Source organism: Sceloporus occidentalis, unplaced genomic scaffold, assembly GCF_023333645.1.
Source record: "Sceloporus occidentalis isolate IW3139 unplaced genomic scaffold, rSceOcc1.0.p SCAF_90, whole genome shotgun sequence".
Classification (NCBI taxonomy): Eukaryota; Metazoa; Chordata; class Lepidosauria; order Squamata; family Phrynosomatidae; genus Sceloporus; species Sceloporus occidentalis.
The window spans coordinates 3,779,593-3,800,998 of NW_028317070.1; the positions used below are offsets into that span (position 1 = coordinate 3,779,593).

The window sequence follows — 21,406 nt, forward strand, 5'->3', positions numbered from 1 at the left end:
GTAGACATTCTGTTGAAAAGTAGAAAGCTAGCTACAAGGAAGAGATATGCATTGGCCAGACTTAGACCTCCAGCTCAGAACCATGTAACTCCTTGGGATTTCACTCTGGTTTTCATGCATCTGACTATGCCTTCATTCGAGTCAGTTGAATCTTCCTTCCCTTTCTTTCTTACATTAAAAGTTGCATTATGCCAGGTGAGTTTGTGAACTACAAGCCCTGTTTCATTGTCCTCCTTTCCTGCACATTTTAGATCATAGTGTAGTACTGTGCTTACCTCCGGAATTTCTCCCCGACAGGTTTTCCTTTTTCCATGCTACTCGAGACATCATGTTACCAGCTTTATGCTCAGCACCCAAGAATGCCAAGGAGACAAACCTGTATTCCCTAGAGGTCAAGAGAGGACTTCTGATTTATCTGGAAAGGACTCCTGAGTTTCACAAATCTACTAACCTATTTGTTTCATTTACTGGTCCATGTAAGGGACTAAAGGTGTCTGAGATCCATCAGCAGGTGGTTAATAAATACAACTCGGGAAGCCCACACTGCAGAAGATTCACCAGCAACTATGGGACTCAATGTCCGCTCTACTTGGATGGATCTGTAGAGCAGCATTTTGGTCATCATTTCACACCTTTGTCAATCATATTTTAGGAGAAAGAAATGGACAAAGGTAGAGGGACCATCATACAAAGCAAGTCCCACAAAGTTGCATGAAATGCTTTTTATAAAATCTTTTATAAATGCTAACTGAATATCCACGCATAACTATGTACCCATCAGACATGACAGTGTAAAAGTAAATATTTTCATATATATATTTTTTTCTGCCCTTGTGTTGCTACATGGATATACATACACACAAAGCCATACTGTGCATACATGCATACATACACACATGCACGCACAGATATGCTTAAAATAGACAAGCACATGCATTCATACAGATATACCCACATAAATACATACACAAATAATTATATTCATTAAAGGAAGAGTTTCAGGTCCCCACTTTACTGTTCAGTATGAAGGTCCAACACTGGTGGTTTTCTCTAGTAACAATGCCAGAGATGGCCTTCTATGATGCATAAGTCAATGGATATGGAGCCTTTGAAGAAATATCACTGATTTAAATGTTTTGGGCAGCCAAATATTTTCCAGCAGGAAGAAAGCTCATTGGAGTTAGATCTTCATATTGCTTATTGAAGTCAATGGGTCCAAACCATATTACTCCTACAAACTCCCCTGTCAATTCTCCTTTTAGTGAATAACGCTCACTGACATCCATAAATACAGATCCAAGCTCATATCTGTAAAGTATATTTTTCCGTGGCTGCAGCTTCCTGGTTGGGAGATCCTGAAGGAGTAAGTCTGCAGACAGCCCCGCAGCTTCCACTCTTGCCGACTGTGCCATGTGACTACAGAAGGAGCTTCTTACTAGCTATCCCTGTCACATGACCGGAAATATTAAGATGTGTCATCAGTGGTCATACTCTAGAAATGGGCTCTGTCCTTCTCTCTGTAAATACTCATGCTGCAGGAGAGTACCAATGTACTTAGTGGACCCCAGTCTGGGCCTCCATACCACCCAGCACAATTAAACGCATGCTCCATCCCCAACCTTCCTCTTGGCTATTCCTACACCTTAATGTTGGAGATATGTGTATCTGGCCTATACATACTATAACATCCCTCTGGTGTCCTGGAGATTGAATTGCTCGGTAACTGATATGTAGTAAGCCTGGGCATCATGGCAGGTTATTGCACCATAGTCATGTAATTTAACTGTTTTGGTTCCAAGGTTTTTTTTTTAGTACCTATGTTTTGCCATTTTTTTTTACCGTGTGTTGGTGCAGTTTCTTGTTTTCTAGGAAAGATAGGGTTTTCATTTGAGACCGTAGACAAAAAGACACACAAAAAATAGTGCTAGTGTGTAAAAAAAATTTTTTGAATTTTGCTTAGAATTTCTTCTACACAGTAGGTGCTACTGATCAATTTGTTTGGACCAGAGCCGGCCTTAGGCGTTGTGGCGCCCTGTGCGGACTACTCCTCTGGCGCCCCCCCTCACTACCCCCCCTCTACCCCTTCAAACTACCCCTCCCCTCTACCCCTTCAAACTATCCCTCCCCTCTACCCCTTCAAACTGCCCCTCCAGTCTGCCCCTTCAAACTACCCCCCCTGCCCATTCAAACTACACAAAATTGTTTAGCAGGAAGCCATCAGTGCTGGCTTCTAGCAACAGGGGCGAGTCCAGACTGTCAACGACAGTCTAATCTCCCATGCAAAGGCAGGGAGATGTCCTAAAGATAACCTTGCGACAGCTTTTGTGGACGCACCTGTATGTCTATAGGGTAACGAAGGGGATAGAAGGTTGATCAATACTAGCAAAATACCATGGTCTCTTTTCATGTGGTTCTTTTACAAATGCATGGAGGCATTCTGCAGGAACTCCGTAGCGGACCCAGACTGGCCATCTGGCACACTATGTACTAGTGGCAGAGTGGGTGCTGCAGCATGCGGCCGACGGCAGGAAATGCCACCCACATGCTATGTGAGCGTGAAAACGTAACACGCAGCCGCACATATGTCAATAACGTGCTGGGACCGCCTCTATATCTCCATTCCTGCCCAGCTCCATCATCTCCTCCTCCCAATTTAAAGCACATTATTAATACACACTAGATATTTGTCTAGTATCTTTATGCTGTAACCGTACCGAGCAAATATCTGGCTTGCGTCTGAAAATCTTGCTCCTTGCAACGTTTTCACCAACTGCAAAATGACTCGTTACATTTATGCCACAAATTGAATAGCACTCTTATAACAGGGGAAAGCAAATTTACCAGTAACCTTAAAACTGACAATACTATAAAGTAACATTAAACACACTGGAAGAAAAGGGCCTTGGTTTTCATCTCCAGAGGATATGTATTTATTTTTTGTCCTCAGAATTCAGGGCACTTATAAAAGGAATAATTTAGTATCTATACTATTTAAATGTTATTATGGATACTTGACAGACATATTTTTATATTCAGTTGGCGTAGCGTTAGTTTCTCACAAAAAAAACGATGTTGAGAATCCTGGTTCACGTGAGCCAAGACTTCGTAACGGGAGAAGGGAACCAATCGGGCGGCAGGGGGCGCAAATAGGCGGGCAGAGACTGTCCAATCGTTTTCAAGACCTCACGTGCGCATGGAACGATTGTGAACTAGAAACGTGACAGGGGGGGTTGCAGGGTAAGGGTTGGGGCAGTGAGCATGAAGCCACGCCCCTGTTCTAGCGTTAGCCTGTCTGATAAACTCGTTGGAAGAATTACGGGCTACATTAGGAGGCGACCCTTCTACCGCGACGGTTACAAGCCAATCCCGTGCGGGTTACGTCATCGCTTCTGACGCATCGCATATAAAAAGCATGTCTGAGCGCACATTCCTCGCTCTACACAGTATGGCCGGCGATATTAGCTAGCGCTCGCTCAATCTCGTTCTCTGTAACAAGGGAAACGATAAAACGGGAAAACATAAAATAGACTGTACCGGAGAAACTCGTTATCCATCAAATACACGAGGACACCCAAAATTCGTCATTCTACATAATTTTCCGAAAAATCTTTAAAATTTCTATCCAAAGCGACGGAAATTATTTAAGAAATATTTCCGAGTAGTTAATTTAACAGTTTTTTAAAAAGAAAGTTCTGACCGCCGTGGGAGGAGTAGATATCTATTTTTTTTCCTTTTAAATTTTTTTTGGTTATATAGCTATATATATATTTTTTCTGCGTTGTCGGTGAGTGTCTCGCGACCCCGGGAGAAAAGGTAATGGAGAGCTCCGCGCACTTCTTTGAGGGCACCGAGAAGCTGTTGGAGGTCTGGTTCAGCCAACAGGACGAGAGCAAAGGTTCCGGGGATCTCCGAGACATCCCAAGGTGAGAAATTAGGGGCGCCATGGCCGGCGTGTGGGCGGTGGGGAGAGGCGAGAATGAATGGGGGGCCGAGCGGGGGGGGGGAATAGGTGCGCAGTCATGATTAAGGGACATCAGGGAGCCATGTTAAGAGCTCTACATAGAAATATCGATTCGTTATATCTATGAACAGCCGGTTAAGGTGGGAAGGGGGTATTTTTTGTGGGAGCCGTTGAAATGGGGAGGCTCAAGGTCGCGGATTGTGCTGCTCCCCTTAAGGCATGGGGTGTCACTTTAAAGCCATGTGGCAGGGACATGGCGCACACACATCACGCTTATGCTGGTAAAGGGATATGTGTTCGGTAAGGGCCCCTGTAGTCTGCGTGAGGGGGTACGGCTCCTCTGACCGCACGCATCGCTTAGACAGCGGGTTGGGCAGGGCGGACATGCTTGCAGTACCCTTGGCAGCCCGTATGCAGCTGTCTCTGGAGGGGGAGGGGAAGGCAGTTGCCGAGCGCTAACACCCCCTCCTTGGTGGACACCATGGAGCAGGCTTGGGAGACGGGTCTGTCCGCTTCAGCCCTTCTATGCGTTTCACGTTCTCTATAGTAGAGTTTTAACGCGTAACATGCAGTCTGATCCACATCTGCATAGAAAGCTATAACGTCATATAAGCTCTCGAGACATCAGCTCTTCCGATAGATTCTCTATTTCCTTCGGGATTGTCGGTGATTCTCGTCCCTTCCCTGTCATTTTATCGGAATGTATAGTAATTCTGTCAACATGCTCTATTAAAACCCATCGACTTTCCAACAAATCGTGTCTCACGAGGTCCTGAAAAGCTTATTTGCTTTGTGTGTTTCTTTTACACACGCATTTTAATTATTTTTTTTTGGCAAGCTTTAGCGTCGTGTGATTATATGCTTAAAGCTTTGCTTCCCAAAAAGCATTAAGGCGCTCTACTTGCTGACGTATATCAAATCAAATGATTGCTTTAAAGTAATGCCAGTCATTGTGCGTACAGTACAGATGGCATCAACGGGAGAAAATGCATTAAAATAGTAGTTTGCCGTGATCACGCATGGTTTAACATTGACTTTTTTTTCTATGAATTTAAACATATTACAGGAGATGACGCTATCAGGTGCGAATTGTGATGTGTCCTAAATGTATGTAGAGGGTGGGGCTCACAGCAGTGAATTTGCATGCTCACTCCATGCTTGGTTTGCACACGTTGCCAGATGGCCTCTCAGATTACCCTTATAAGGGGGAGTCCCTTCTTTCCAGATTTTAGAAAGGCTTTTGGGTCCGTTATACTAACCAGGACACCCGATTCTTACATGGCTTTGCATTTCATTCAAATAAATGGGAGGCTTCTGCCCTTTTCCCAGTCTGATTTGCGCTTTAAAACCAATATATTCATTATCAATCTGGTAACACTTAAGAAACATCAACATGATAAAGCATCCATGTTTGAGAGTGCGTCTGTGTACCAGGAGCCTTAGATCTTGCTGCGACGTACATGGGGGTTTCTCCATTTGCTAATATCACAAAGGAATATTTTTTCCTGTGTCGCAGTGCTCCTGGCGGCAGTCACGAGGATATACTGTCTCTGCAGTAACTACAACATGGCTGGCTGATTTGCCGTCCTCTACCTGTGAGATTTTTTTAATGTAGTTTGGATGATCTGTACAAGAGAAGCATTAGTTTATACATTGTAACCATAAGTGCGAAGCAAGGAGCCAAAATCTTCTCATTAGTGACATAAGTAAATAGTTACTTCACAGGACTTTCCTTTTCTAGTTAGTGTTTCGCTGCCGAGTGCTTTCAATCAGCGCAGGCTCACTGGCTCCCTTAATCTCCCTTAATAAAGGAATGCGCCTCCTTCAAAACCTTTGCAGGGTTTGCTTAACCCTTTACACATGAGGAATATTTACTCCCTGAAAACTCAAGTCTCATTCAGAATATCTGAAAACTAAATCCATTTCCACAAGAGTTGAACAACTTGTGCTGATAGCCTCGCCCTTTAGAATGCTTGGCGCTGGCTGCATAGTGATGTTGGGCAGATTAATTGTTTACATAATTCACACGCACCACCTTTACTAAGTAAATGGGTTCATGGTGTGCCAAGCACCGAGATCTTGGACTGCACTGTAAATGTACAAAAGCTGGCTTTCCCAAGGAAAACGGTAAAGGTTTCAAATGTGAGCTGTCTCGGTAAGCAAATACGGATAACTGTAGATTTTTGTGATGTGCTGTAAGTGTTCACATCCTTGTTCTACCACATGATTCACTGCTTATGATTTGGAAGATTGCCGTGCATACGCCATGAAGCGATTCATTTAAACGTAGGTTGGTGAATGAAGGCTAAGAACGTTAACACGTACTGCTATCTGTGCCGCTCTTCACATCAAGGCGCGAGTGCATATGAACAAAGGGGAATGTTTGATACGCATTTTCTGTGGGGTGCCATATAAGCACCTCATGGTTGTCTCTGGCGTTCAGGATTGATAAAAAAAAATATGCCACAGATGCTAGCTAGATTTTTAACGAAGGCTAGGTTGTGTAGACAAATGGAATCTTTATGGCAAAATGCCTGTAACTGTCTCTTTAATGTCACAGGAATAAACTTTAATGTAATGCGTTAAAACAAAGTATATTCTATAGGCAGTAAACCTCTGGAAATAGTTTAATATTGGAACAGAAGTCTCCAGATCTGGGTAGCAATGCTTATGCCCTGAGTAAATGTTTGATCTCCTCTAATGTGGACATAGGGTCCCAAAGGGGCAGAACATATCAGTTAAGCAAAGCATTTCATTTTAAAACACAGCCAGGCTGCTCCCCAACAACCCTGCACTACTTTGCATTCAGCTGTCATTTCTGTCTGTAGCTGTCATTTGAAAACTTTTCGTAAGACTCTATCAGTTCTTTATCATTAACTCTTGTGGGTTTTTTTTGTTCTCTTGCAGGTTTGAGTGGGACAAACTTTTGGAGAATGTGCATTGTTTGATCATCAGCGTAACAAAAACTGACAAGCAGGAAGCTTATGTACTCAGGTAAGATTCCATGTTTGTGTTAAAGCTAAAATAATGCAGATCTTAATTAGAAACTTCTGGAACAAGTTATTTTACTTTCTGACACTGTGTGCAATAATCTGCAAGTGCTGATTAATAGTTATTTTCCCCTGTGACCTTCGCCCAAGCCACTCTATGGATTTGTCAAAATGATTCTGTTCTTGCCACAAAGCTGTTAAAGCCTAGATCATACGGTTAAATATTCTAACCCTCTTAGTTTACTCATAGTGTACACCGCTGACTAGCTTGGTGCACTTTTGAATGGTAGAGTGCAAATTTAAATGTAATACATTTTAGCAAAGTCGCTGCGTCAAATTTAGATGCTAGAACTACGCGGTAGTGTCTCCCATGCGCTATAGTTAAATCCCGGGCCGGATTAGTAACGTGGAGCGTGTAACAATGGCATTGTATGATAGGAACAGCTTGTTTTCTTCACTATGTTGATGGATTTCTTTGTATGTTTAATTCTGTGTAATCACAGAGAGATCCTAGAAAAGCGCTTTATATGTTTAACTGCTACATGGTTATTAAGTAGCCCAGCAAGCTTCTGCTAAAAGGTTTCTGAGGAAAACCATCCAGGGGCTAAGACTCCATTCTTATAAGGATTTCCCACTGCCTGGCGATGGGCTGGCATGGTCCATGCTAACTCTTCAGCATAAGATGTTTGGGGGCATTTCTTTCTTTCTACACAATGTATGAACGGGAGCAATCAATCATTTTATGCATTTTAGGATCGGAGAGGGCTTCCAGTATACCAGTATAACGTTCCCTTTAAAGAGGTTTTTTTTTTTCCTTTGCGAGATATTAAGGATTTAAACTTTTGGGTTTTCTCATAGGCTATGTTAACAGTAGCATTTATATGCAGTGCCATTGACACTTGTATTCTTTCCTTCTCCAACAGTGAGAGTAGCATGTTTGTCTCCAAGAGACGTTTCATTTTGAAGACATGCGGCACCACCCTCTTACTGCAAGCACTGGTTCCCCTGTTAGAGCTCGCTAGGGAGTACTGTGGGTTTGATGAAATTCAAGTAAGTAATCTTTTAGCGTTGATACATTTCTCCAGATTTGTTTTTTCCATTGACTTTGTTTCACTCTTAATCTGTATTTCTGTACCTTATCGCTGAAGCAAATAGTCTGAGTCAGAGATTTGTCTTTCCACATAGAAATGCCCTTGATTTACTTTCTTGTAGGCAGCACTGCCTGTCAGAAGACATACATTATCTGCAGCTTTTGCACAGGCGTCTGGATCCACAATTGAGCAGGGTGGGTTATGTGCCCCGTCCCGGTGAAAGGAGCAAAGTTACGCAGCTCTACATTGTGGTTCCTTTATAAAAGCGTAGCACATGGAGACATCTTGTTGCTAAACAAGGGCTTGCTTATAAAAGGCACATCCTCGTGTTTAAAAATAAAAAAAAAAATCACTGTTGTAATTGTCATGACGCCATTAAAATATACAAAAATAAATATTTCTGGAAATTACCTTGTCTGATAACCTGCATACAACTGATATCCTGATAACACTAAGTGTAGCAATTAAAGTTAGTGATGTCTTGGTTACTCGGTTAAAAAGAAAATGTTCTTTGCTTTGATTAAGTGGAAATTATGCTAACTTTATTTTACGTATTGATTTTTTTTTTTACCAAGTAAAAGACAGTTTGCTCCTTGGAAACTATTCATGTTTCGCTGAAACTTGGCTTATACAACCTGTTTCCTGTTTTGTTTTTGTTCAGAACTTTTTTTATTCACGAAAAAATTTCATGAAACCAGACCATCAGGAATACCCACACAGAAATTTCCAGGAAGAAGTAGAGTTCCTAAATGAAATTTTCCCAAGTAAGTATTTTTTCTAAATAGCATGGCTTGTAGTTTTTTAATGTTATTTGTCTTTAGGGATTGCGATCCCTGTGCTATACTGGATGGAGAGAACCATGAAATGCGAAGTTTGAATTATTAAAAAGTAACTTTTGTAAGTACAGAATTGTCTCAGTGCATTTAACTATGCACTGTTACACTTTCTCTCCAAACATTACTTGATTTCCTGCATGCTGGAAGAGCCAAAAGTACAATCGATTTACTGTCGTCTCTTTACAGATGGAGCAGCTTATTGCATGGGACGTATGAATTCTGATTGCTGGTGAGTCTTACTGCAGATTTTGTGCATAAGTATATCTGCTTTTCAAGGGAATTTAATGTATAAGTCTTCTTGATTAAAAAAAAACAAACTGTAAAAGCTGACTGCACACGGTTATTTAGAAGTGAAAATATAGAATTCTAGAATTCTACGTGAAATAGATAAATAAATGAATAAAAATAATACCCAAATGTAAAGCGGCAGCCAAACACTCTTCCTTCAAGTGTTCAAACAAATAGGCGATAGATCATGGCGTGCATAAACATATGGGGAAAAAATAAACAACGATAGTGTAATATGTACACCCAAATAGAGTATTAATATGATAGCGTATCAACTCACAAACGAACTGAATAAGCCAGGCTCATCAAAGGAATCAGTAGAACAGGTTCTTTAATATCTTCTAAAATTCTAATTTGATGAGGCACTGCTAAACCAATAGAGTGCATACAAATGTCAAGATGGTAAATCACGATCAGCCTCTATTCCGGTGTGGTTCTCTGCTTCTGCTGTCTCTCTCAACGCGTTTCGCCGATGGTACGTCGGCTTCTTCAGGAGAAAAAATCACTTCGATAGCAGAAATATGGAGTTCCGTATGCAGTCCGTGTTTGTTCTGTTTTTATTTGTAAAAACTTCCGGGTGCGGGGGGCCGGATGTCAACGCTCTCTGTAGTTGCTGTGTCAAGACTTGAACTCCTCCGTATGTTGTGTCGTCGGGGGAATGTTACAAAGACTACCAGAGGGTGTAACGCATCGGGATTGACATCCCCTCCTTCCACGGATAACCAATCACCGTATATACGCTATCATATTAATACTCTATTTGGGTGTCCATATTACACTATCGGTTTTTTTCCCCATATGTTTATGCGCGCCATGATCTATCGCCTGCACGCGGTTATTTACTGATTCTCATGATTACCTAATTTGAGTATCAATTGTTTGATCAAGTTTAAACGGTACAACACAGTCCATATGATAGAAAGTGGGATTAGTTGCAGCTGTTTCACAAACTCTTCTTTTATAGGTACTTATACACTCTGGATGTTCCAGAGGGGTTTTTAATCAATCAACCAGATCAGACACTGGAAATTCTGATGAGTGAGCTTAACCCAGAAGTAATGGACCAGTTCTACATGAAAGACGGTGTTACTGCAAATGATGTCACTCGTGTAAGTTGAATTGCGTCTTAAGACTTAAATACGCAGAAAGCAAGTGTTGAGACTGCAAAATTGTCAAACTGACTTCTTGTCTTTCGGCATTTCTTTCAGATGAGTGGAATTTGTGACCTGATACCAGGTTCTGTCATTGATGCTACACTGTTCAGTCCTTGTGGCTATTCAATGAATGGGATGAAATCAGATGTAAGTTGAGCTTCCTCATGAACCTCTATAGAAAGTCCTTGGTCCCCTTTTATGTTTGCATTACAAGGCTTACAAGTCTTTTCTGTCCATCCTGCAGGGCAATTAATTAATTGGGCCTGTTCTGTAGTAGAAATTGCTTAAATGAGCTCACCTTCAGTGTGCAGTCATGGCGAAAATCATAAAAGCCAACACATAAATCTATGCATGCCTAGATCAGCACTGCTCAGTGTTTTTCACTGCATGGAAAAGCTCAGTTTAAGTAGAGAATAAAAGCCTTGAACACAGCCAGACTACAAATCAGTGCCGTTTTAAACTCTTGCTTTGTCTAACGCATGGCCTTTATTCTCCTTATCGAGCTGTTTCTCGAGCTGGGGTAAAAATCTTAATCTCTTTTGAATCTTATGGAAAGACCAGCATCTTATGCTTGCTATAAGGTACTGTCCGTAGTGTTGCAATGTTTCGTTTACCACTTATGTTTCCTGACAAGTCTTGATGATAGAAGAAAGCTTTATAGTCATAGAACTGTTTGACGGTCCCTGTAAAAGTCAATTGGTTTTTCCCCCCCTATTTCTCAGGGAACTTACTGGACTATCCACATCACTCCAGAGCCAGAGTTCTCATATGTTAGTTTTGAAACTAACGTATCTCAGACAAGTTATGATGATCTGATCAGTAAAGTTGTGGAAGTTTTCAAGCCAAGGAAGTTTGTGACAACCCTCTTTGTTAATCAGGTACGGTTTTTACTTTATCCATGTGCTTGGCTCGTTTAAGATCTTAATTATAGCGCTGTTAGTGTTAAGTCAGTTCGTGTAAATTATCAAAGTATCCATCTAATTTATCCCTTTTTTTATTCCAGAGCTCCAAATGTCGTGCAGCTTTCAGCTGTGCTCAGAAGATTGATCGCTTCAGACGTCTTGACCGCCAGTTCGCCCAGTTCAATGATTACAATTTTGTTTTCACCAGTTTTGCCAAGATTGAGTCGCAGCAGAGTTGATTAGGAGAGATGAAGAAAAAGCGCAAAAAGAAATCAGATAAAAGAGGTGGTGGGTGCTTTCTAGCTAATGATACAAGGGGCCATGCTTTCACCATCCATCACCTAGTAGTTTCAAGAAGCCCTAAATATAATCCTAGAATGAGTTTGAATTGTATCCACTGTTATATTGAGGAGTTAGGTTACTTGCATGAATGCTGTCTCCTTTGTGTAGGTATTCTATGCCACTCTTGCTGTGAAGTTGAAGTGCATGTAGATAACGTAAATACATACTGTACAAATTTCTTCAACTGTAAAAATGCACATTGTTGTACATGCAACCGAAGTTTTTTACATGTGTCACCAAAAATTCCCCACAGACAAGGTTTTCGCCCTCATTAGTTTTGTTAGAGCCACAATAGATAGCATGTTTGGTTTTCATACATGGACCATCTTTTTCATCTTATGGGAACATGCGTGGTTTCTTTTCACAGTTGGACAGCTTTTAATCCTTCGGGGGGGGAGCCTGTGGATTGTTTGGCAAGCTTAGTCGCACTTCATGGGATATGTGCGTGAGGACTTCTGATTTATTCAATACTACATCTAGCACTGATATTTCTGAGCTCCTAATTTATTAACAAATGCTTACAGCTTGCCCTGTTTGAATATTCCCCTTTACTTAGCTTAATGCTTGGGATGGGGGGGGGGATATACGACAGATGACAAAACCCATGCAGTCAAAGAATAAAAGCTGTTTAGAGAATATTCTGCCCATCCTGGAACAAACTTCACAGTGGCCACAGTTTCTGATTGTGTAAACAATACGGTCCAGTTCTTGCCTCACTCAATTCCAGCAGAATCAATGCCTATTTTATCATGTTACTAGCAGGGAAGCACTGTGACTGAGTGATTACTATGCTGTTTGACAGTACCGTGGGCCTCATCTGCTCTCCCTTGTGAACTGTTGCACTGGTGATGAATATGTATTGTATAGTTGGGAAGTCTGCCCTGGAGTAATTGCACAGGCTTTATGGAGTTTTCAGCTTCGTTAGGTTTGGAGCTCTGAAATAACTTGTAAGTTGCCATCCTGAATGGTCTCGATTTTCTGTATCCTTTCTGGATATATTTCCAAAATGTTCCTATATATCAAACCCCTTGATATTTATATATCAAGGGGTTTGAAGCATGTGGTAAGCATGTTAATTGGATGTTTCCGTCTTGAAGCGTGCAGTTAAATTTGCTTCTGTATGGCAACAAGCACCTGTCCGGTTTCTGTTGCTATATTTTAGGACCAAGTATTTAGTATTAAATGCCCTTAGACTAAATTATCAAGCCCCTCAAAACTAAATTTACCCCTGGTATATTTAATGCCAAAGCTAGCCAGTGAAATATATAATATATCCACAGATATAGTGCTAAAAAATTTGAATAGAGCAGATTGTGCTGCTAGGTTACCTTGGTCAGGGGAAGAGGGAGAATTTTTGGTGTCTCTCAAATCTTTGATCAGTCAAAATGTACTGAAAATATCTGTACCACAGGCCTAACGCTTCAATAAAAAATGGTTAATTATCAATCTGTTTGTCCTTTTTGAATGTTCCACCTCATAAGAATCTCTATATAGTTCACTATAGAAGGATCTCGCTGCGGAAGGACAGAACTACATGTCCATGTACTGTGCGGGTAGCTTTACAGAACGTTACTGGTGCTCTTGGTACCTGCACCTGTGAGCCCATGGATATTACGGCCTTGTAGTCGTAGAACTCTAGTCAGTCTTCCATTGCGAGAAGTGAAGTGCGACCGGCTGCAATGTCTTCGCGTAGTCGGTTAAAGAAAAACAACTTGCTGTGCAGAGAGCTTGATGTCGGGCAAGGGAAGGAAGCTAATGAAGTGCAGAACTTTCTAGGGGAAAAAGTTCTACAGGCAGACCAGAGTGATTTTTAAGCAGAGAAATGACTGACAACTAAGTGGGGACCCTTCCTGATAAGGGCTACATTCTCAGCAGCTTAGTACAACATAAATAGGTAGGCATAATGCAGATGCTTTCGAACCAGAACGTGAGATACCAAATTAGGTTGGAAGAGTTAAATTTTTAACAAAAATCTGTTTTTTATCAGACTGGAATCCCAGAAATGGGCTACACTAACGTAAAAAGCTGTTTCCCTTGAGATTTATGTAGCTATTTCCACAGCATTTATGTATGGTTTCTCTGGTTCAACCGTTATTTTCAAATTAATGAGATTTTTCTAAATCTATAAGGATATGACTTAATCCCTGATTATCTCACCCCTCACTTACATGTTGGTAGCAGGATGGGCAAGTGTTGTGATGACTTGATTCTCCGTTCCTTGCTAATGCTAGGTAACCTGGATTGTCTCCATAGCTTGGAAGAAAAGATTAGAGAGAATCGTCCCTATTAAGTCCTGAGGTTGCAGTCGATGTGTTTCTTGCGCCACAATTCTTGTATGAGCAGCAGCGCCAGCATTCAGGCTTCTTGGAGGCTGACCAGAGCTGGTTTATGGTGACATTACAGGATATAATTCATAGTATGCAATACTCTCTTGGTCTGAGCCTAATTTTGATTGTAGATTAATTGTTTACCTAGTGGTTTGAGGAATTAGACCTAGTGTTCGATATCTAAGCGCTCAGATAGAATTTGCATGTCATTGTGACATTACATGGTAATATGCTAGTGAAAGAGGTAGTTATTGCCCCGTGCGTGTGCCCTGCTAGCGAAGGGCCATACTCCCAGCTGCTGCATGTCCTATCCTGATGCTCACCACTGAAGCTGTGCGCCCAATGCTCTTATACGTCTGGACCACAACACAGAGCAAAGTAGGCATTGTGAGCGGGGGAGAAAACATTAGTAAACTCAGAGTGAGGGGCCCTTAAGGTGGAGTCTGGGATGGCAGCTCTTTCAATGCCTCTGACTCACCCCAGACAGTCAAGGCTAAAGGGAAGGGTGCCCAAGGGTGTGATGGCAGGTCCGGATAACAATGTGCCCTCAAAGAAGGAGTCATCCCAGAAAATGCCTTGTGGCTCTTCATGAGGTGTCCGGGATGAAGTTATCCAACTGAAATGTCATCAGTGGTAGTTAATATATTTACTGTGGTGAAGGGATACATTCTTTTAGGGGGAAGGGGCAGAGATAAAAATCACCTTTAGTGGCGTGAAGGGATGCAGGGGTCTGGAATATCAGCACACCCTGCCTTTGAGGACCGCTCCATGTACCTATAGACATTCATCCTATTGAGGACAATTCAGCTCATTTACCCTGTGAACTCATTCTTTGCTGCTTCTGGAAGTTGAAGGGCAAAACATTAGCCAGACCAATAGTGTTCTTCTCTTGTAAGTTTTCGAGTAAACGTCCATGTTTATAATGAATTCATATTTGGTAAAACATTTCTATTTAAGACCTATTTTGTGTCAAACTCTTAAAATGCTTTCAATTAGCATTTGTGCTTATGGTAATAGTTTAAATTATCCTTTACAGGGATAGTAAATATTATATTTTACAGATTGTATTTATGTATTTAAGAGGACATGTTCTGTATATTGTATTTTTTAATGCCTTATTAAATCTATATTTAATAAGAATTCTAGTTTTGTGAAGTTATGTGAAAACCACAAATTTTTTATTTTTTTTTTACTTTAAAAGTTATGTTTATTATCACAAATAGTAAAAAAAAAATAAAAAAAATCTGGCAATGTAACCACAAGGAAGGGGCTTGTTGATGACAGAGAGTGGCTAAAGGAGGGCTATCATCATGGGGGGGGCATGATGGCCCTCCTGTTTTTTTGGGGTTTTTTTCCCCCCCTTTGAAATAAACTTCCCTCCTGTTTTTTTGTTAAATCCCTTTAAGTTATTAAAAGTCTTGTATGGTACCCAACCATTTTATCTGTCTCTTTATTTGGGCAACATGTTGAAATCATCTATTTAAGAAGGCCGTCTTCTTGCAGTAATCCAATCTTGAATTCAGTGATACAGATTATTTTGACTCCATCCTGTTTGTTTTTACTGTGTTCTTGACTAAATGGTGGCCTTCATCCCATCCTTAGACTAAATAAGTAGATAAAATATATTTATTTACATTATTTTGCTCAAACCACCAGACAAGATTTTATTCAGGGCTCTGCTCTGGAGAGAGGGACAACTCACAGCAGGGTCTATCTTCAAAGCAGATTTGTTACATTTCTAAATCTTACATGTTACGGTATTATATACACGACATAAACCCATGTACTTTTGGTTAAAATGCAGTGTCTAAGAGATCTACATGAAGGACTAATGTAAGAAAGTAACATGCACGTCTTCTGTACCACCAAAGACAAAAGATGCATCTTAGTTTTGCGGTTACAGAGAGGAAGCTGCAATTAGAGCGCCCTTTTCTCTGAGATGTACTGGGCGAATCTGAATTATACTAATATGTATTTTCGTCTTTATCCAATCACTACAATCTTCCTCTCCAGACTGATGAATTGATGTCTGTTTCCCTGGCTGTTGATAGCGAAATTCCCTGGGAAGAGCAATGTATTTTGGCCCAGTGCGGCAGGTCCAGGAGGGGCAGCAGTTTACTTGATGCGTTTGCATCCATTACACATTACAGGTGTATAAAATCAAGTACATAGACCGCCATCTCCATAGACAGACATTAGCAGAAGAAAGGCTTGTATTGAAGAGCTCAATGACTTCACATGAGGCACTGACATGGCATGTTACCTTTTAAGTCAGTATTAAGTTCTTCCCTGCTAGATCTGCCCGGTCCAGTATTAGTGCTATTATTGTGAAGTGGAAGCATCTAGGACATGGGGTCCCAAGTTTTTTCTGCAGTGGGTCACTTCATCAGAAATGTATGTGTGCGTGGGCCGCACTCATTTTTCACTGAGAGAAAATATGGCCTTTTAGCTTTATAATGCATATTAATACAGGGTTAATTTGGCAATAATGAAAAAAGCAGTGGAAAAGTTTTTTGATCAACTTTTATATGTCATTCTATCAATAGTAAATTACTAAAACAGTAAAACAAAGTCAGTGCACACACCATTTAAAACAAGGGTAGTCAAATAAAACTGCACCAGGCTGGAGCACACTGTGGGTACGAGATGGATTTAAACTGGTTGATGCTGGAGGCAGGTCTGGATTAAGAGCATCATGGGCCTGGAGCTGAGGATTTTGGTGGCCATTTTATGGAAATAAATAAAATAGACAGAATTTTAACTCCTCGGCATCCATGTGTACTGGATAAAGATGACATCAGCGCTCTTATGTGATGGGACTGGGAATAATCAGTACACTAAAAAAGTCATCATATGCGGGATGCCTGAAGCCACAATTTAGTGCCACTAATCATTTTAAATAAAATATGCAGATTGAAACAGTAAATAACACAAAACCTTTACTTTTCCTTTCACTGATTTTTGGCCCAAGAAAGTTTGGTTCTCTGAAGTGACTACAAATTCAGCATGGTGTTTTATCTCTGGATAAGTAAAAATTAAATAGTTGTACCGTATTTGCTCGATTATAAGACAAGGTTTTTTCCATGCATATCCACTTTATGTACAAAGATTTGTAGTTCAGGCTGTAATAGTAAAAAAATGGTTATGATGTCCTACACACCTCATTTTAGAAAAAAGAAACAGGTTTGTGATGTGGATATCATCCTTGAAGTGCTTACATCCTTGGACTGCCAACAGTCCCAGCAAAATTAATATGTATTGGGACTGTATGAACCGTGCCCACATTGATCGCTTTGCATGGTCAAACATGAAAAGGGAAGCTGAACAAGCACAGATTTTAATCTCAGCCCCCATGTGGCCCCGGAAGCTGTATGCTAAGGTATGACATAATGTCCTGAAGTCCTGCTTCACTACATCACAAAGGCTTGTCCTAAACTGGCACTCCTCTAGCATTACCACGATGAAGGTGTCCCTCTTGAACTCATCTGAAAGTTCATTTACAGGCATTAAGATTTTGGTAACGTCTGATGCCCGGAAAGAAAGTTTAAGAACAACAAAGGAACAGGAACTTATCACACGCTTATGTAAAAATCTGATTTAACCTTCAGTGCTTCGAACTGAAATCTTATTTTTTTGTGAAGTTTTATATAGGGTTTATACTATAGTATTATAGAATTAACATAATGTGCTTCCCCATCTCTATCACTACATTGAGAGAGAGAAAACCCTGTACTTTTACAGTAACCATTAGGAGCAAGCATTAGCTTTTCATGTGAACTTTATATTGTGCAGGAGCAGAGATCATTTAATTTGCATTAGAGACACATTGAAAAATAAACAGTTTACAAATACATACTAGACAAAATAAACACACATGCTCTTTTGTATTTGTTTATTCAAGTAAATATTGTGTGCAATTAAAATGTTCTTTAAATATTGTAAGACCTGTGAAGGTTGGAAATGTGTAACTGTTGTATTCAGATGATCAAATCTCACATTTAATAGTTGATACATATTTTAGGTATGTAATCAGAACCATTGCGTTTTGAAATATCTTTTATTAGTCTAGCTGTCTCAGATGATGGCCCGTCATAAACACACAATAGTTGTACTATTCCCAAGGAAGTCTACCTGGAGCTCTCCCTTTTCTGACGGAGTGGCTTTGAGAAGTGGCAGGGCTAGCCCCAGAAGGGCTCCTAGCTAGCCCCGTTTGCCTCCTATAAGGAGCAGAAGAGGAAGAGCTCCTGGGGCCAGCCCTGGGGAATTCCCAGATAAACTAATAAATAGATGGAGCAAAGTTGTTTTGAAAACAGCTTCAAGTACCGGACCTGACCAAACACTACATTGACATTGGTTCGAGCAACTTAGTGGTCATGATTTCTAAATGCAGCTCACATGGTTACAGAAAATATACAGTACCTAATGCTTCCCTTATATTGTATATATATATATATAAAATATTTGTATAAAGGAATATATTGACAGCTCTCCTTTTATTAGCTTTACTTGCTTGAGCACTTATCAGTAGAGCACTTAGCTGATTTAAATACATACATTTCACAGTATGACATTATCATGCAGGTATATCATATTTCCTCAAAGTTTGTTCTCCATCCCCCTGTTTAAAAATGGTAACATCTTATGCTAGGATTAGAGCTCAGAATATCACAATAACCTAGAAGAGTTTTTTAAGGAAAGAGCCAAGCTATTTAGTCTAACTTAGCATTCAAACTACTTTGCGGCAAATGAATTGAAAGAATAGATTATTATGCCTCTTGCATGTGTAAGTGACATTATCATAGTGTCTCACTTGCTGAAGAAAGCAACATGAGCCACATTCACAGTGTGTAAGAGATTCATTACAGATCTACTGTAGTTTCATTCCCAAGAAAACATCCTTTGCCTTTTCTAAATTTATGCACATGGTTTATCTCGTAGTAAAAGCGAGTAGATTAGTATTGGAAGAAATGTCTGAAGTTACGTATTGTATACAGAACACAAGCAGCTTAACGAAATATAGAAATGTATAGCATTTGTGTCCAGACAATAACTGAAAAAAATACACCTGACAGAAACAGTCAATCATGCATTGACATGAAACAAAATACAAAGAAGCAACATAATTCATGGTGCACAGCAAAATCATTAAACATGTCCAGGGCTGCAGAATAAATATATTGCAGGAGGAGTAGCACCTCAGGATGTGGATAGGTGGAAAGGGGTATGACTAAAGTCCAAGGGCTAAGGGGACCAGGAGAGTAAGGACTGTGGATTAATCCTCCTCAAGGTTTTCAATGAAGGGGTAGTCTTTGAACAAGTTCCATACAAGGAATCCATACAAAGTCTGTGAAAAAAATGACTATATCTATAACAATTGTGAAAGCCAGCAGGTTGGAATAGGTTCCTAATGTGTGAAGGGAATGGTCAATGATTTCCGCAGTTCACCTTTTCATCAGAAGCATTGCCAAAGTCCTCACATATCTGGATGATATGGTATCTTCTGGCATCTCGCAGAAGATGGTCATGTCAACCATGCAGACAAAATGTAAAAGTGGTAACAGTTGTTAACCAACACCATGCTGTAAATGTCTTGGTGCTGTGGGTCAACATACAGCTTTCCCGACCAAACCTCTGCAGAGTTTTACTCATAAGGGCTAGGCTGTCTGCTATCCTGTGACCAGGTACGGCCTGTTCAGGGTGGACAATCTGTCCAATGACTGATTGCAACCTTCTAGCTAGTACCTTAGCTAGGATCTTGTAGTCTCGTAATTACATTAGAGAGATACCAACCGCAACCTACTGACCATGTGAATGTCTTGTGTTGTTGGGTCTCTCATACAGAAGAAATTTGCTTTAGATTTTGGTTCTGGACTGCCCTTGGAGATGGGATTATAATAATCATAATCTGATATTTTTCTTCTGTAAGCACGTTTAAAGGGCAGACTATTAGATCCTGCCTCTTTTGTACACATTTTCCAAAAAATCCCTTTGGGTTCTCCTCAAAAGTAATGCTTTGTGATGGCTTGCCTTAAGGGATACCAAACTTCATTTTAGTGATAAGCCTGCAACCTATGTGTGTTATTGTTGGTGGGCTTGTGCAAAGGAAATTTGGCTTAGAGTTTAGTTCTAGATTGCCCCTGTGGGTAGGATATGACCTCCAAGTGGATATGCACCATATGCCAGGCTCCCCTTTGTAGGATCCCCTTTGGGGACCTCCTTTGGTTCTCCCCAAGTGTAACAGTGAGTGCAGACCTGGAGCTCCCAGTTCACTTGTGCCGCACCTGAATGATGGGGCTCACTTAACAAGTGAAAAAAAAGATTCACATGATATCTTGGTCATAAGTATATTTCAAAACTGGTAACGCTCTCCATATACTCTTCAATAAGTGAAAGCAAGCTCCAGATTTCCAATAACCCTTTTGCCTCTGTTGGCAATGCCATTTAAGTATAGGTAGAATCCCAAGGTATTACGATGTGGGTATAGGTTCATGTTCAAATTCCTATCCACAGGTTTTTCTTTTTTTGCAATTTGCTTCAAACTTAAGTGCTTTATTTACTATGGTATTCACTGTTCAATCGTGTGACGACCGGGAACCTCTGTGATTTAAGGATCAAATGCTTGTAACAAAGCCCCCCACTATTTGAGAAGTCTATGACCTGTTATTCCAGTTAAGGGTAAGCCAAACTGACCCTCCTACAGCTGACAGGACAGGAAACACTACCCAGGTTATAAATAGAAGCTGTTCTCCTACTGCAGCAATATTTCCTTCTGTCTTTAGTGGATATAATTTCAGTTTGTAGGGGTATGGTTGTACTTTAGCTCTTGCCTAGAAGTGACTGGTACAATTCAGTATGGGAAAGACTCACTCTCTCCCTAGTACTATTTTGTTCAATGCCCCAACATAAACTCCCTGTTAGGCTTATAAAGATGGCTTTATATCTATAGGAGATTTTGGGTTGACCCTCTGAGATCTGGCCCAGCAGCAGCTGCTATGGGACCTACTACAAGCCAAAACATTTGTTGGAGAATTATAAACACTATCCTGTCAAGTAGGTTCTGTGCCAAGCTTAGTCTAACAAGGCTAACATAACAGTGTACATAGAACATAGGTGGCGTATTAATCTGGCACTGGTTTAGCTAGTCTCCTTCTGTATTCTTGATGACAAGGATGAAAGTTTTGACTCTAGTCTTCTTTTTCTGCAATCAACGTATGGTGTTGTGGTTTCTTTGTCAGTGGAATGGTTAAAGGGCAAGGACGCCAGGTGAGCAAAAACAAGGCATATCCTAGTCACCAATGTCAAACTTCAGCCAGGGCTGGACTGGAATTAAAACAAGCCCTGGAAATAATTGAATACCAGACCCATACTTCATAATGCCATTTTTGGGCACACTGCACATATTGGGTTCTGGCACCCATATTTTTGTTTAGAAATGGGACAAACTATGCATTTAAAGTATATTTGAAAAACACATTAGTCTTAAAATACATATGAAAACACATAGTTCCTAATATA

The 21,406-nt window shown here is 40.5% G+C and overlaps 1 protein-coding gene across 2 annotated transcripts; it reads left to right on the top strand.

Moving 5' to 3' along the window:
• The first annotated feature begins 3,816 nt into the window (after positions 1 to 3,816).
• Positions 3,817 to 11,569, top strand: LOC149284624 (S-adenosylmethionine decarboxylase proenzyme). Of its 2 annotated transcripts, XM_089496446.1 has the most exons (9): positions 3,817 to 3,923; positions 6,869 to 6,955; positions 7,875 to 8,001; positions 8,704 to 8,806; positions 9,065 to 9,107; positions 10,131 to 10,275; positions 10,375 to 10,467; positions 11,043 to 11,198; positions 11,324 to 11,569. In XM_089496446.1, the coding sequence occupies exons 1-9, from the start codon at positions 3,817 to 3,819 to the stop codon at positions 11,459 to 11,461; spliced, it is 999 nt and encodes a 332-aa protein (XP_089352572.1). In that variant the 3' UTR covers positions 11,462 to 11,569. The 2 variants fall into 2 exon arrangements, with proteins under 2 accessions (XP_089352572.1, XP_089352573.1); XM_089496447.1 differs by lacking the exon at positions 6,869 to 6,955.
• Positions 11,570 to 21,406: the final 9,837 nt, after the last annotated feature.

What these genes read in the sequence shown, in the direction of transcription:
- LOC149284624 (XM_089496446.1), top strand. Translation starts at nt 3,817, where the DNA reads ATGGAGAGCTCCGCGCACTTCTTTGAGGGCACCGAGAAGCTGTTGGAG. An exon ending in CAGGAAGCTTATGTACTCAG is followed by an intron (nt 6,956 to 7,874) that starts GTAAGATTCCAT and finishes CTTCTCCAACAG; the next exon opens with TGAGAGTAGCATGTTTGTCT. An exon ending in GTGGGTTTGATGAAATTCAA is followed by an intron (nt 8,002 to 8,703) that starts GTAAGTAATCTT and finishes GTTTTTGTTCAG; the next exon opens with AACTTTTTTTATTCACGAAA.